Source organism: Oncorhynchus kisutch, linkage group LG8, assembly GCF_002021735.2.
Source record: "Oncorhynchus kisutch isolate 150728-3 linkage group LG8, Okis_V2, whole genome shotgun sequence".
In the NCBI taxonomy this organism is placed as follows: domain Eukaryota; kingdom Metazoa; phylum Chordata; class Actinopteri; order Salmoniformes; family Salmonidae; genus Oncorhynchus; species Oncorhynchus kisutch.
The window spans coordinates 71,259,816-71,277,360 of NC_034181.2; the positions used below are offsets into that span (position 1 = coordinate 71,259,816).

At 42.6% G+C, this 17,545-nt stretch overlaps 1 protein-coding gene across 1 annotated transcript in view; it reads left to right on the forward strand.

Annotated features, from left to right (window-relative positions):
- Positions 1-17,545, forward strand: part of LOC109895336 (myosin-binding protein C, cardiac-type-like) — a 43,638-nt gene that overhangs the window by 2,800 nt on the left and 23,293 nt on the right. Inside the window, 15 exon segments of the mRNA XM_031831078.1 lie at positions 7,993-8,046; positions 8,049-8,156; positions 8,159-8,308; positions 10,774-10,902; positions 11,211-11,288; positions 11,445-11,593; positions 11,807-11,924; positions 12,108-12,156; positions 13,717-13,776; positions 13,919-13,921; positions 15,366-15,535; positions 15,794-15,926; positions 16,147-16,149; positions 16,507-16,631; positions 16,846-16,951. Of these exon segments, the coding sequence (XP_031686938.1) occupies positions 7,993-8,046; positions 8,049-8,156; positions 8,159-8,308; positions 10,774-10,902; positions 11,211-11,288; positions 11,445-11,593; positions 11,807-11,924; positions 12,108-12,156; positions 13,717-13,776; positions 13,919-13,921; positions 15,366-15,535; positions 15,794-15,926; positions 16,147-16,149; positions 16,507-16,631; positions 16,846-16,951 (1,435 nt within the window).

The following is a 17,545-nucleotide window of genomic DNA, read 5'->3' on the forward strand; positions in this document are numbered from 1 at the left end:
GGGACAGTGAAGCTAAACTTTAAATTGGCTCTATACTCCAGCATTTTGGATTTGAGATCAAGTGTTTTATATGAAGCGACAGTACAGAATGTCATCTTTTATTTTAGGGTATTTATAATAAAGCCGGAGAAGAAGGCAGATTGTCACGCCCTGGCCTTAGTTATCTTTGTTTTCTTTATTATTTTGGTTAGGTCAGGGTGTGACATGGGGGATTTATGTGTTTAGCCTTGTCTAGGGGTTTTGCATGTTTATGGGGCTGTGTCCTTTCTAGGTCGTTTTGTATGTTTATAGGGCTGTTTCCTGTCTCGGTAAATTGTATGTCTATGGTTGCCTAGATTGGTTCTCAATTAGAGGCTATCTATCATTGTCTCTGATTGGGAACCATATTTAGGCAGCCATATTCTTTGGGTATTTTGTGGGTGATTGTTTCCTGTGTCAGTGTTTGTGCCACTCGGTTAGTTCACTTTAATATTTTGTATATGTGTTCATGTTCAGTTTTTCTTATTAAAAACCATGGACAACTACCACGCTGCGTATTGGTCTGATCCTTGTTTCACCTATTCAGAGGAAGACGAGGATGTTGTTTTACATGTCCCCAATCGATTGTGGTTTTTTGTTCGTTTATTTGCGTTTTTTTGTAACTTATTTCCTTACTTATTTTGTACATAATGTTGGCACTACCGTCTCTTATGACCAAAAATTACTTCTGGACATCAGGACTGTGATTACTCACCACGGACAGGCAGAATACTTTTTTTCCTTTAACGAGTCTGACGAGCCCGACGCGAACGATATACTGTTTCTCGGGAACAGGCCCAGATCCCTGTGATTTGCATGAAGAGGAGGCAGAGAAAAAGGGGACAAAGGGCGGGCTGCCTTCTGATAATTCGTAGGCAATTGAATAAACCCCCACTTCCTTCCATTCTGCTAGCAAACGTGCAATCTTTGGAGAATAAAATAGATGACCTACGCTCAAGATTACACTACCAACGGGACATTCAAAACTGTAATATCCTTCATGGAGTCATGGCTGAACGACAACACTATCAACATACAGCTGGCTGGTTATACGCTGTACCAGCTGGATAGAACAGTGGCGTCTGGTAAGACAAGGGGTGGCGTGCTATGTAAACTCAGCAAAAAAAGAAACATCCTCTCACTGTCAACTGCGTTTATTTTCAGAAAACTTAACATGTGTAAGTATTTGTATGAACATAACAAGATTCAACAACTGAGACATAAACTGAACAAGTTCCACAGACATGTGACTCGCAGAAATGCAATAATATGTCCCTGAACAAAGGGGAGGGGGGGTCAAAATCAAAAGTAACAGTCAGTATCTGGTGTGGCCACCAGCTGCATTAAGTACTGCCGTGCATCTCCTCCTCATGGACTGCACCAGATTTGCCAGTTCTTGCTGTGAGATGTTACCCCACTCTTCCACCAAGGAACCTGCAAGTTCCCGGACATTCCTGGGGGGAATGGCCCTAACCCTCACCCTTCGATCAAACAGGTCCCAGGCATGCTCAATGGGATTGAGATCCGGGCTCTTCGCTGGCCATGGCAGAACACTGACATTCCTGTCTTGCAAGAAATCACGCACAGAACGAGTAGTATGGCTGGTGGCATTGACAAGCTGGAGGGTCATGTCAGGATGAGCCTGCAGAAAGGGTACCACATGAGGGAGGAGGATGTCTTCCCTGTAATGCACAGCGTTGAGATTGCCTGTAATGACAACATGCTCAGGCCGATGATGCTGTGACACACTGCCCCAGACCATGACGAACCCTCCACCTCCAAATCGATCCCGCTCCAGAGTACAGGCCTCGGTGTAAAGCTCATTCCTTCGACGATAAACGTGAATCCGACCATCACTCCTGGTGAGAGAGAACCCCTACTCGTCAGTGAAGATCACCTTTTGCCAGTCCTGTCTGGTCCAGCGACTGTGGGTTTGTGCAGATAGGCGACAATGTTGCCGGTGATGTTTGGTGAGGACCTGCCTTTACAACAGGCCTACAAGCCCTCAGTCCAGCCTCTCTCAGCCTATTGCAGACAGTCTGAGCACTGATGGAGGGATTGTGCATTCCTGGTGTAAACTCGGGCAGTTGTTGTTGCCATCCTGTACCTGTCCCGCAGGTGTGATGTTCAGATGTACCGATCCTGTGCAGGTGTTGTTACACGTGGTCTGCCACTGCGAGGACGATCAGCTGTCCGTCTTGTCTCCCTGTAGCACTGTCTTAGGCATGTCACAGTACGGGCATTGCAATTTATTGCCCTGACCACATCTGCAGTACTCATGCCTCCTTGCAGCGTACCTAAGGCACGTTCACGCAGATGAGCAGGGACCCTGAGCATCTTTCTTTTGGTGTTTTTCTGAGTCAGTAGAAAGGCCTCTTTAGTGTCCTAAGTTTTCATAACTATGACCTTAATTGCCTACCGTCTATAAGCTGGTGTCTTAACGACCATTCAACATGTGCATGTTCGTTAATTGTTTATGGTTCATTAAACAAGCATGGGAAACAGTGTTTAAACCCTTTACAACGAAGATCTGTGAAGTTATTTGGATTTTAACGAGTTATCTTTGAAGGCAGGGTCCTGAAAAAGAGACATTTCTTTTTTTGCTGAATTTATTTTTGTAAATAACTGCTGGTGCACGATATCTAAGGAAGTCTCAAGCTATTGCTCGCCTGTGGTAGAGTATCTCATGATAAGCTGTAGACCACATTATCTACCTAGAGAGTTCATCTGTACTTTTCGTAGCTGTTTTACATACCACCACAGACTGAGGCTGGCACTAAGACCAAAATTGAATGTGCTGTATTCCGCCATAAGCAAACAAGAAAACTCCCACCCAGAGGCGGTGCTCCTAGTAGCCGGGGACTTTAATTCAGGGAAACTTAAATCTGTTTTACCAAATTTCTATCAGCATGTTAAATGTGCAACCAGAGGGAAAAAAACTCCACCTTTACTCCACACACAGAGACGCATACAAAGCTCTCCCTCACGCTCCATTTGGCAAATCTGACCATAATTCTATCCTCCTAATTCCTGCTTACAAGCAAAACATTTAAGCAGGACGCAACAGTGACTAGATCAATAAGAAAGTGGTCAGATGAAGCAGATGCTAAGCTACAGGACAGTTTTTCTAGTACAGACTGGAATATGTTCCGGGATTCCTCCGATGGCATTGAGGAGTACACCAAATCAGTCATTGGCTCCATCAATAAGAGCATCAATGACGTCGTCCCCACAGTGACCGTACGTACATACCCCAAACAGAAGCCATGGATTACAGCCAACATCCGCCCTGAGCTAAAGGCTAGAGCTGCCACTTTCAAGGAGCGGGACTCTAACCCTGAAAGAAGACCCTTATAAGAAATCCCGTTACGGGGTTGCAGTGAAGCAGGTTGAGAGCTTCAAGTTCCTTGGTGTCCACATCACCAACAAACTAACATGGTCCAAGCACACCAAGACAGTCGTGAAGAGGGCACGACATAACCTATTCCCCCTCAGGAGACTGAAAAGATTTGGCATGGGTCCTCAAAAGTTCTACAGCTGCACCATCGAGAGCATCCTGACCAGTTGCATCACTGCCTGGTATGGCAACTGCTCGGCCTCAGACCGCAAGGCAAAAGAGAGGGTAGTGCGAACGGCCCAGTACATCACTGGGGCCAAGCTTCCTGCCATCCAGGACCTCTATACCAGGCGGTGTCTCTGCACATTGACTCTGTGCCGGTACCCCCCTGTATATAGTCTCACTATTGTTATTTTACTGCTGCTCTTTGTTACTTTTATTTCTTATTCTTATCCGTATTTTTTTTGTTAACTGCATTGTTGGTTAGGGGCTTGTAAATAAGCATTTCACTGTAAGATTAGGTATGACGCTACAAGCTTGGCACACCTGTATTTGGGGAGTTACTCCCATTCTTCTCTGCAGATCCTCTCAAACTCTGTCAGGTTAGATGGGGAGTGTCACTTCACAGCTATTTTGAGGTCACTCCAGAGATGTTCGACATATTGTATTCGGGCATGTGACTAATAACATTTGATTTGATTTGTAGTTTTATATTGTATTATATATATACAGTATACAGATATGATCTGTTTCACCGTTTATGTCACGCCCTGACCTTAGTTATCTTTGTTTTCTTCATTATTTTGGTTAGGTCAGGTTAGGTCAGTGGTTTGTTTAGTTTTAGTATTGTCTAGGGTTTTTCCTAGTCTAGGGGTTTATATGTCATTGGTTGCCTAGATTGGTTCTCAATCAGAGGTGGCTGTTTATCGTTGTCTCTGATTGGGGACCATATTTAGGTAGCCATATTCCTTGGGTATTTTGTGGGTTGTTTTTCTATGTTTAGTTGCCTGTTCTGCACGAGCCATATTGCTTCACGGTTCGTTGTTTTTTATAGTTTTGTTCAGTGTTCTCTCTTTCATTAAAGAGTTATGTACGCTTACCACGCTGCGCCTTGGTCTCCTCATTATGATGACCGTGACAGTTTAGAAATGTAAGCTCTTTATGTATCTAGTCCACCCATTTGAAGGTGTCAGTATTTGTATTTGGAACAATTCACTTGATTAAGAATAATAATTGCTGAATTATGAACAGTGATGAGTGAGAAAGTTACAGAGGCATAAATATCATACCCCCCCAAACAATGTGTAAGGGTTAGCATGTTTTGGGGGCATGATCTTTGTGCATCTGTAACTTTCTCACTCATCATTATTTACGATTCATTCATGATTATCCATAATCATGGTAGCATCCACATTAATGTAGAAGTGGTCAGAAACACATTTGAATCTTATTTACAATAAAAGTGACTCCAAAATGTAACAACTCATTTTTCACCATACATTGCTATTGGGCACAACATAATCTGAAATACAACGAAAGCAAACTGCAAATGCATCCAATAAATGTGTACAGTCACAAGCTTGATGTAGTCATTACGTGCTACGAATATGGAAGCAAATACTTTTGACAAAATGTTATACACTGCAAGTGATTTTGTACAAATACTTATGACACCTTCAAATGGGGGGACTAGATACATAAAGTGCATTGATTTCTAAACGGTAAAACAGATATGTATGAAAATACCCCCAAAATAAAAGGCGACATTCTGTACTGTCGCCTCATATAACATTTTATCTCAAAGTTTTAGCTTCACTGTCCAAATAAATACATAGGGGAGTGTATGTAAGAGTAAGTTCTACATTGAGTGCATCATCTCATGCACCACTGAGTTCATGTGTAAACATCACTCATGTGCCGATGATCCAGAAATGCCTCACAGGATACCAACCCGACAAATTACTTTCCACTTTTTTGGGTCACATGGAATGCATTGCCATTCACTGTGGAAAGAGCAACTCAACAGATCAGATGACAATGCAGCCTCCTCCCAGAATCAGTTACTCAGATACAGTATGTCGCTAAGACATCTAGTGTTCAAGATCTCCCAAAGTCATTTAGTATTAGCATCAAGACCCTGCTATCAACAGATAATTATTCTGTAAATCAGATTTTTATTGAAGTATCTTTTAAATGAAGAATGAGTCTCTCTACTGATACAAAGATGCTTTGCACTGCAAAGTGGTTTTGAATTCCCCAACTGATGAAGAAATTGTTTGTGGTGAACTATTTGGACTGAAATAAAACAAGAACTAGAAGATACAGGTGAACTATATAAGTTCATTGGGTAAACACTTCCTGGTCCTAATGCTAGCTAGCTGCTTTGCTTTTCTTTTTACAATAACTGTTGTTCATTAAAATTATGTTTCAACCCTCATATTTTTTCTGATTTACTGTACTTTATATGGAGGAATTGGAGTGAAATGTAATATAAATAGGCCCAATAAATACACTGTTAAGGTTAAGGAGGAGATACCAGTCATCACTAGCCTGAAAAAAGAAGCACACTTGGAAGCCCAGCAAAGGTGTAACATTCTTTCTATGCTCGCTTCACAACTAAAATAGTCTCACTAATCCCTCTACTGTGCTACCTGTGTCCCTGTCACTGGGGTCGCCTGCTGAGTGCATTTATTAGTGGGGCACATATGCATTCTGTATTTAAACCCATAGGGTCATCTTGCTCTATGTGGAGGTCATTTCATTCGAGATGTAATGGGCTGATTGGAAACCATTCTCTGGTTAGAGGGTAATAAAACACCTGATACGACTCACAGAGAGGAGAAATGTATTAGACAATCAAAACACATTGGATAGCTCTGATATTAACCCACTGCAATGCAGAGATGATTGCAATGATAAAATCAGCATTTTCAGCATTTATCAATTTCAATAGATTAATTCAACTGAATTCAAGACTGTGGTACAATTAAGGCTCTATTCAGTGCATTCGGAAAGTACTCAGACCCTTTGACTTTTTCCACATTTTGACACTTTACAGCCTTATTCTAAAATGTATTTCATTTCCCCCCTCATCAATCTACACACAATATTCCATAATGACAAAGCAACAGTTTTTTTCTTTTTTTGCAAACGTATTTTAAAAACCAATGGGAATATCACATTTACATCAGTATTCAGATCCATTACTCAGTACCTTGTTGAAGCACCTTTGGCAGCGATTACAGCCTCCAGTCTTCTTGGGTATGACGCTACAAGCTTGGCAGACCTGTATTTGGGGAGTTTCTCCCATTCTTCTCTGCAGATCCTCTCAAGCTCTGTCAGGTTAGATGGGGAGTGTCACATCACAGCTATTTTGAGGTCACTCCAGAGATGTTCGATTGGGTTCAAATCCGAGCTCTGGCTGGGCCACTCAAGGACATTCAGAGACTTGTCCTGAAGCCACTCCTGCGTTTTCTTAGCTGTGTGCTTAGGGCTGTTTTCCTGCTAGAAGGTTAACCTTCACCCCAGTCAGGGGTCGTGAGCGCTCTGGAGCAGGTTTTCATCAAGGATCGCTCTGTACTTTGCTCCGTTCATCTTTACCTCAATCCTGATGAGTCTCCCAGTCCCTGCCACTGAAAAACATCCACACAGCATGAATCTTCCACCACCATGCTTCACCGTAGGGACGGTGCCAGGTTTCCGCCAGATGTGATGCTTGGAATTCAGGCCAAAGAGTTCAATCTTGGTTTCATCAGACTAGAGAATCTTGTTTCTCATGGTCTTAGAGTCATTTAGGTGCCTTTTGGAAAACTCCAAGCAGGCTGTCATGCGCCTTTTACTGAGGAGTGGCTTCCGTCTGGCCACTCTACCATAGAAGGCCTGATTGTTGCAGAGATGGTTGTCCTTCTGGAAGGTTCTCCCATCTCCACAGAGGAACTCTGGAGCTCTGTCAGTGACCATCGGGTTGTTGGTCACCTTCCATTTAAGATTGATGCAGGCCACTGTGTTCTTGGGGACCTTCAATGCTGCTGAAATGTTTTGGTTCCCTTCCCCAGATCTGTGCCTCGACACAATCCTGTCTCGGAGCTCTACGGACAATTCCTTCGACCTCATGGCTTGATTTTTGCTCTGACATACACGGTCAACTGTGGGACCTTACATAGACAGGTGTGTGTCTTTCCAATTCATGTCCAATCAATTGAATTTGCCACAGGTGGACTCCAATCAAGTTTTAGAAGCATCTCGGGATGATCACTTTCGAGTCTCATAGCCAAGGGTCTGAATCCTACAATTTGTTTTATGCATTTGCAAACATTTCTAAAAACCTGTTTTCGCTTCGTCATTATGGAGTATTGTGTGTAGATTGATGAGGGGAAAAAAATATTGAATACATTTTAGAATAAGGCTGTAATGTAACAAAATGTGGAAAAAGGAAAGTGGTCACAATACTTTCTGAATGCACTGTATAACCTTATTTGTAATTTGTCTGAAGAGCTTCCTTTTGATAATGGAACTGCTATGGTGTATAATCATAGTGCACTTCAAAGGTTTTACATCACAATTTACTGCAACAATCCATGACAAACTGGGCATCTTAAACTGAATTCTTTCATTCTGACCCATCCCTCCCTCTCGAGTCTCAACATTTGCCAAGAAACCAAAGACACAGGTGGCAGAGGAAGGGGCAACAGTGGTTTTGAGACAGAGACAGGGAAGCCTGATGCGAAGGTGAGAAGACAGAGCAACACAAAGGACCTTGCCTCTGGCAACAAGTATGTGATCAAGGCAGATGGAAACAAGCACTTACCATCCAAGCAGTCACCAAGAAGGACGGCACTGCCTATGCAGTGATTGCCGGAGGGTCAAAAGTCAAGTTTGACCTTAAGGTGAAAGAGAAAGAAGTCATGGAGGAAGTCAAATTGGAAGTGAAGGAGGAAGTGAAGGAGAAGGAAGGTGGGAGTCTGTTAGGATGTAGACCTTTTTCCAGAGCCATACTCACCTATGAGCACAGTGTGAGGAGCACCGAGCACAGAGGCCACCAAACACCATAAACATGTGTTTTGAACACTGAGCACTGTTTGTTGCACTGCTGGTTGTTATCACCTCAATCACAGTCTGTTTTAGACAATTATTCAGTATGTTTCATTTCATCAAGCTCAGAGCACAGTGTGTACTGTAACATTACCTTCATAGTTGACCACACAGCAACCCTTTCAGCCTGGCAGTAGGAGCTGTGTGGGGTTTGATAAAATGCCTGGGGTCAGAGAGTGGCTGTGGAGAGCTCAGACTTGGAGCAGCTCCAGCCTGTCCAGGGCTGCTGTGATTCACATAAAACCCTCCCTGATGACCTTCACCCTGGCCTGGCACAAACAGATTGTTTCCTCATGAGTAACCACAGCAGCAAGTGCTCAGGATAGATAGTCACAAGAGGCATCTGACAGGAGATAACACAGTGCACATGGAAACTTGATCCGTTCAAAGTTGATAAATGGAAATATTTGCAAGATAAGCGTAGACAAATGTGTAAAATAGGGACCTTGTAGCAGTGGTAAGGGCAGAAATGTTGCAAGAGGCAGGCAGGTTCAGGTGCAGAAGTTATGCTTTTATTTATGTCAATGGTGATCCAGACATTCAATTGCCAATACTGACAAAGTAATCCAAAATAGATATTTCCAAACTTCTCATAACACTTATAATGAAAAAGAAAATGCCTTGAGGCAGGCAAATATGTCTACTCCAGACTCAGGTTAGGGTATAACAGACTCACATCAGCCTCCTAACAATTACCGAAACTGCCCCCCAAAAAATAGAGTAAACAAACAGGCGATTATGTTCTCTTAGCTCCCCCTGGGACATACCTCTGTCAAAATGATAGTTCACCCATAACTGGTCATGTAAAATGCATATTCATTAATTATTCTACAGTGTGGAATAATAGTCTAAAGCAGACATAATAATCATCAGAACTTATTTAATTCACAGTCGAATCCTTCATAATATTGACGTCCTCGCAAGAAGGCCACCTACAACTATTAGAATGCACCCGCACACAAATGCATTACAGGTAGGCCCACTCAGAGCCATCTACCAAAATATTGTCTATTATATTGACAAGATAGTCGATTGACCGCTCCAACAAACAAAAATACATGTCCTTTAAAGATGGAAGGCAGGCAGGAAGAGGTGAGATCAGGTGGAACCATTCTAGCCAATGAGAGTGAAGATACTTGTATGAACAACAGGCCATAGAGATGTACTGTATATCTGTGCCATTATAGCGTCTGTGACCATCTGGGCAGCACCATTGAGGCTGTCTCCATTTTAAAGTAAACAATTTTCTTCTTCTTTATTGGCTGATTTCTCCCAACTCTTAGGAATCCCCACCTAGTTGAGAAATTTAAAATGGTGGAACCCTCAATGGCAATGTCCATGTTAAAACGGGTTATATCCATGATGAGTCCTCTATCTATCTCTATGACAACAGGCACAACTGATATAAAGTTGTTTTTTTCAAAGTTGCCGAAATGCCACGTGCATTCACTCATATTAGTGCATTCGTAATGCATTCGTAACAACCTAACCATTACGGAACTTCTATTCAATCAAATAAGCCTCACGTAGCAAATGAGCAATTCCATTTTTTGTTAACCAAATTCAACACTCTCTCATTGACTACTGCACATTTGAAACAGATGGGGAGTGCCATGGACAAACAGCTAACAAACACTTTTTATGGAAATAAAATGATCTCTTGCCTTGTGAGTCTTGCAAAAGTCCATATGCGCTATAAACATTGTGCCCACTCAGAGGTGAAGAAATAGTCAATGAAATGCAACAACATATCGTAGGCATACCAAACATGAATCAAAATGTGTGCAATGTTGCAAAAAACGGTAAGGGAATGACATGTTGTAATGCTAGCAATTACTGTACGTTTATATGTAACATAGATTTAACAAACATGTTTATCAATTTGGGAAAACAACATCAAACATGTGCCTATGGAAACAAAGCGCTCTCAAATGTTAAGACATTTTATGAGTTAAGAGAACATGTGCAAAGGCTAAGCTTCACCACAAAATGTAACCCCTCGAGCATCCCATTGGTTCCTGCATGATGCCCCCCCTCGATCATCCCATTGGTTCCTGCATGAAGGCCTCCCCCCAAGCATGCCATCTTCCTGCTTGTGTGACACTTTTGATATTGTGGATTTCACAGGATTGTCTATGCAATTAAAATGTGAGTCGAGTGGAATTAAAGTATTATCTGAGTTTTTCGGGGGTCCACCACCATAGAACACCCAGCCAACTTGTGTGGGGGGGGGTGTTCCTAATGTTTTGTAGACTCAGTGTGTGTGGCCTACAGTCCGAGAAACATTCAGTTCTATGAGTCTCTCATGGTAAATTCTTTGTTACCAGAGGAAGCCCAGGGTGGGGACCCAGCAGCTCCAGATCCAGCTGCTACAGACACTTTAGCTCCAGCGGAGGCCCCAGCCCCAGCAGAGACACCTGCAGCAGCGGACACTACACCAGTAGCACCTCAGCCAGGTGCCAATATACAGACACATGACACTCCAGGATTTGATGGTTAGACCAATGTTTACAGATTGTTTCCACCGATCCTTTGAGCTACTGGATACACGCTTGTGGTGATGTTGTAGGGTCACAATGCATGACAATGGAGACATTGTAAGATACTTCACTGAAAAACTTGTGCACTGCACTTGCCAGTATCACAATTTAGCTTTGTATCAGCCTTCACAGAGGTTCTGTGTAGAAACTATCCTTGGTAGTTTACTTGCTCCCGGCTTCTCCCTTGCTTTGTCCTGTTTAACATTTTCCTGTTCCCTTCTCAGAAAGTCAAGCCCCTGACACGAAGACAGACCTCACTGGCCTGTTTACAGAGAAACCCCAGAGTGGGGAGGTCGCTGTGGGTGAGTGACACCATTACATTTTAACCATGTAGGAGACTCTCTCCTCCAGAGAAACTTAGTGAGGAACAGCACCCCAGAGATCATAGCCATTCATGCAAGCCATTCATAAAGATGTTATGGGCATGTCAAGGCATGTTTCCCTACTGTTGTGTCCAGGTGAGAACATTAATTTTGTGGCTAAAGTGAATGCTGCTTCACTGCTGAAGAAGCCCACCATCAAGTGGTTTAAGGGGAAGTGGATGGACCTGGCTAGCAAGTCTGGAAAGAACCTGCAGCTCAAGGAGCTTTATGATCGTAACTCTAAGGTTAGACTTTTGTCCCATACATGAGCATGTTACATACTGTTGTCACCAATGTACAGTTCTGAACATCATGATACAAGAACAGGTTGGACACTGCAATGAGCTGTTAAAAGTTGTTCAGGAAAGTCCTAGAGGTCACCTTGCAAAAGACTTCAGAGGTTTTATGGTTTTGGCTGACATTATTATTACCAGGAATTTTTTTACCTTTGTTTTCAGGTCTACACCTTTGAGATGCAGATCATTGCAGCCAAGCCCAGTTTCGCTGGAGCTTACAGGTGTGAGGTGTCATCCCGGGACAAGTTCGACAGCTGCAACTTTGACCTAACTGTGCATGGTGGGTGCCCTCACACAATACAATCACTAGGGGCAGCTTAACAGAAACTACAATTGTTCTTATTTTCTCCTTAGTGCCTTTCCTTGCTAAAGCATACAGTAAATATCAGTTATTTTTTATAGTACCTGTGGTATAAAAATCAATGATAGAGAAGAGATAACTGATTATTCTATCATGTTTCAGAGGCCCGGGCTGTGGAAGGGTTTGACATCAGGGCAGCTTTCAGGCGCACGTAAGCTAAGAAAAAAAGTATCTGTGTGTGTGTGTGTGTGTGTGTGTGTGTGTGTGTGTGTGTGTGTGTGTGTGTGTGTGTGTGTGTGTGTGTGTGTGTGTGTGTGTGTGTGTGTGTGTGTGTGTGTGTCACTGGAGATTGGTGGCACCTTAATTGGTGAGAACTGGCTCAAGGTAATGGGTAGAGCTGAATAAATGGAATGGTATCAAATACATCAAACACATGGTTTAATGCCATTCCATTCTCTCTGTTCCAGCCATGATTATGAGCCATCCTCCCCTCAGCAGCCTCTACTCATGTGTGTGTGTTCGTGTGTGTGCTTGAGAGAAAGTGAGAAGGATTGAAGGAAAAGTATATCAAGTTGTTGTTTAGCAAGCTGTATCAACAAAACAACACAAATCAACTTTGTACAATGGTTTTATCTAAAGCATTTTTAGACAGCCCCAAACTAGCAGTCTGTGCATATTGTTGGATGGTTATTTAAATGCTTCTCTTTTTTGTATACAGTATGTGCCAATACACAAAAGGTAAATGGGGTGTAATAGTATCTTTACAGTCCTTTGGATATGTGAGAGAAATAACTATCTGGCAATGCCAACTTGTCAGGAGTGGAGCTACTAGGAAGAGAAGTGTACCATCAGGAAGGTAGTGAGGGTTTGCTGCAACTTGGGGGTTCATATCCAAACACTGGGGCCTCTGATTACCAATAAGACTTCAGGGAAAGCTTTTCAGTCTTCTCCTCTTTTTCTCTGCTTTCCCTTTGGGTCAAACAGAGCCAGTTTATGGAAATATGTAACTTCCTTGCTGAATTTTGAGAAGACATGCCATGGTGTGAAAGAGACAAGGTTTGACCTAACTCATCTTTTAAAGAGACCACCATAGATGTTAAATACACTGGGTCATCCTTTAGCTTGACAGCTTGAACACTGTCATTGTGTCAACTTTGACAGAACCAGCCTCTGGTCTGGAGGTGAGAGTACAATAGGCTGGGTTAACAAGCAGCTTAACAGCACACCAACTTTCTATGTCACTCAAACTCTCTCTCTGATCTACCACAGGGTCTTTTATCAAAACAGCGGAGCCAGCTGCACAAACAGTGAGCCGACGTAGTGAGTTTTGGTCTTGCCCCTGGTTTGATGGCATTGAAAGTGCCAGGATGTGTTAAGACACACAGGCTTTTCTGTGGCACTGGTTCTCCAGGGCTGTCGGATGAGAGATATCACTGGAGGAAGTCACCGCCGTGTGTTGTAATTCTACCACATAAACCACCAGGCCCTCGTTTAATCCTGATCGCTTCAGAGATCAGAGGGAGGAGATGAACACTTCCAGCCACATTTAAAACGGCTGTCCTCTCCCTGAGATCCCTCGTCCCATTGATCAGTGTGGAATAGAGATTTCATGGGGATTTTGATTTTGGCATCATTCGTGGGGGACAACATTTTTGCTGTTGTTTTTAAGGGTGCCGCTCATCTCTTATGGTGATGATGATAACCAAACTGTCAGAATACATTGCTTTGATAGAGTACTGACATTGTGTTATTGGCTCTGATATTTCTACAGCAGTGTGGATGGAAGTGAGGAAGCAGGAGAGTTGGACTTCAGTGCCTTGTTGAAGAAAAGGTGAGTGTGAATTATCTCTGATTATTTCAGAACAAAACGTTGAGTAACATCATTATTTTCCAAATCAGTAAGCTTGTTTCTCTTGGGCATGTTATCTCACTGTGTCCATCTCTCTTTGTCACCCCCCCCCCTCCCTATACAGAGAGTAAGTGACTACTACTAGTTTACCCAACAGATTGGATTAATGGACATGTTTTCCCAGTTACTTTTTCACTAACCTGAATTCAGGTCAGTATTGCTGCCTACTCACAATGCATCTTGAGTCCTCCTGCTAATCTCACACTGGTCCCAAACTACTTCTGCCTAGCACACTCACATACCTCATGCCATGTAGAAGACTCTGTCACTTCTACCACACAAGCTAGAACACATTACACTATTAGATAAAAAGGTTCCAAAACAGTTCTTTGGCTGTCCCCATAGGAGAACCATTTTTGGGTCCAGGTAGAACCCTTTTTGGTTCCAGGTAAAACCCTTTTGGATCCAGGTAAAACCCTTTTGGATTCCATGTAGAACCCTCTGTGGAGAGTGTTATATATGGAACCCAAAAGGGTTCTCTCTGGAACCAAATAGGATTCTTCAAAGGGTTATCTTACGGGGACAGAAAAAGGACCCTTTTAGGTTGTAGATGGCACATTTTCTTCTAAGAGTGTAGGAGGTTTAGCACACATCTGAATGCAACAGAAGCTTTCACAACACTTTGTGGTCTGCATCTCTTTCTTCCCTATGAGTGTCACTGCATCATCACAATGAGTCATTACTGACTCTCCAGACCTTCCTTCGATATCCAGTCACAACTCCGCCTGTTTTCAAAGCAATGGTTTATTTCCGCCCCATCACACACAGACATTATTCCATCTCACTCAATCCCTTAATGTCAAACCCATCTCCTAGTCTAGTGGATTTCATGCCCTGGCATTTACCTTGATGTCATGCATTGACCTATACTGGCAAGCACATTGTTTTAGGGTCTCTTGTTTGTTGAAAATGTGAATGTTTTTTTCTAAATTCATAATGCAGTATAAATTATTTGGATTTGATGTTCTATATTATTCTGATTAATCGGAATTCATTTTCAATATTTTACAATAATTATGACACTTTTCTGTCTGTCTGCAGACTATTGCAGCATAAATTATATTTGTTGTAGTTGTTGCGCTTGTTTGCGGTCTTCACGGGTGGGTTCTAGGGTGCTATAATTCGATTTTGGGTACTGCAATGCATATTTGATGTGTGTATTAATCTGTTTGGTTTGTCGCTTGGGTTCTGCTTCGGAATGAGTGCAGCAGTTTTTTTAAAGGTTCACCAGGTCATCGGTAAGAAACAATTGTTGTCGATGTAATAATATGCTTTCTGACTGTTATGTGAAAACTGCAATGAGTTTTTGAGTGAAACCTGAATGCAAACGTGACTTAGAAAATTGTAATGGAAAATTGCAAGTAATGAAGAAAATGTATAAGTAGGCCTATTGAGCATGGATATACCTAACTGTTACTGTGCATGGTCAGTAATGTAGCCTAATGATAATGCTAAGTGATGGCTTCAGGCAGTGGCTTACCTTGTCCCCCTGTGTCGTCTTTCTGTGCCAGTGCCTCTAAGTCCCAGGTGAAAAGTGAGCCTGATGAGGATGTATGGGAAATCCTCCAGAAGGCTCCAGCCAGTGAGTATGAGAAGATCGCCTTCCAGTATGGCATAACAGACCTGCGTGGGATGTTGAAGAGGCTGAAGAAGATGAAGAAGGAGGAAAAGAAGAGTGAAGGTTGGTATCACTATCTTTGTGAAACCAACACTTATCCTTCAGCTCATACATTATGCATCCTGAGATTGAACCCGCCCTAAAATGGACACCGCAAATATCCATTTAGGTACTCATCCCTTCAGTCATCCCTCCATGCAAGCCTCCATTGTAGAAGCTAGCTACTGTATCTGTATTTACAGCTAAATGTTACCTCTGCAGATCAGTATTGTTAACTATAGGAAAAGTAATTGCTCACGTGTTTGTGTCTCCAAACCCCAGCTTTCCTAAAGAAGCTGGACCCTGCCTACCAGGTAGAAAAAGGGCATAAAATGAAACTATGCATTGAGGTGGCCAATGAAGACGTAGATGTAAAATGGCTGAAGAATGGGCAAGAGATTCAATCAACTGGAAGGTAGCCATCAGCGGAGAGGGTTTTCTGAGCTTGCATTCAATTAGAATGAATTACTGATGTACCATCTCTTACAAATGTGTGTACAACACATGTTTATTCAGCAACAATACAATTAGCTATCTCTCAGATTGCTATATTATGTCATGCTAACGTTCCTCTTCTCTCCCCCGACACAACACATGGATGGACTGTGCTGATCTTTCTGACCTTTCATGAACAGCAAGTAAGTACTTTCATCTTGTCAAGCAACACATCTGAGATTGTTTTGCTAGGTACCGACAGTAGCAAAGGCTGAAATAAGCTAGACAGGAATATGACTGTCAACCATTGTAAATATGGAAGCTTTTTGGGGTCTCCACACTGCTGTCTACTCTGAAAACATGATGATGACTGATGTTAAACTGTTAGGCTATCAACCAATTTACCAACTATCTATACAATGTATCATCAACAGGAAGAGTGTTACACAGAAGGCTATCGTGGTTTGAATGTTGTCTATATCTGTCAATAAGGAACATTCATTATGAAAGGTGCTGGTGAATAATTGAGTGGATAATGAAGGTTCTTGTCCGTCTACCAGGTACATCTTTGAGAGTGTTGGCAACAAGCGATACCTCACCATCAACCACTGCTCATTGTCAGACGATGCCACATACACTTGTGTGGTCGGAAATGAGAAGTGCACCACAGAGCTCTTTGTCAAAGGTGCATGTGAGACAACTGAAAGTGGAAAATCAACGGTCCAACATCAATGTTTCGTTTGTACACCAGTTTGAATGCATTTCACACTGACATTATATTTGAGCCTGCGTGATGATTAAGATAGCATCATAACACAACAAGGGAAATATGATTATTTGCTAAAGTGCCTGGTGGTATAATGGTGGTTCTTACTGTTTCTTTCTCTGTGTGTCTGCAGAGCCTCCTGTCACTATTACAAGTCATCTGGAGGACCAGATGGTCATGAAGGGTGAGCGGGTGGAGTTAGAGTGTGAGGTGTCAGAAGAAGGGGCTACTGTCAAATGGTAAGACGTTCCCTCAACCCACAAATCAAACTCCAACACTTCCATACCATAGAAGGTGTGAGGAGGTTAACAATGGGTGCCATACCAGACAGTATTTTAAGATTTACAAAGTGCCAAGTCCCTGACCGAGGACATCAAAAGCATGGTCTGGCATACTGTTCACATTACGTCACTTCACAACAACTCGGATAGACACAACAGATGGCTGTAATAACTAATATGGTGACATTGTGATACATTAGGTTTCATATAGGAAATGTATTTTGTGTTTCCCTTGTTAGAATTAATCCACACATCAGATCTTGGTTTGAGGATAACATTATTCTGGTTGTAAGGGTTGAAACAGATGTAGTTTTTGAGTCTGCGCTGCATGGTGCACATTCCTCACATGTCCGGTAGATGGCATTTGTGTCGCTCATGGCTTTAACGTGTTAGTCACCCCCAGGCTGTGACTTCCCTGATTGACAGACAGATGCTGACCTTCCTGTCACAGTGTCTCAGGTACAGTGTCTCTGCCAAAGGTCTGGGCTATATATTACAGTGTCTCTGCCAAAGGGCTGGGCTATATATTACAGTGTCTCTGCCAAAGGGCTG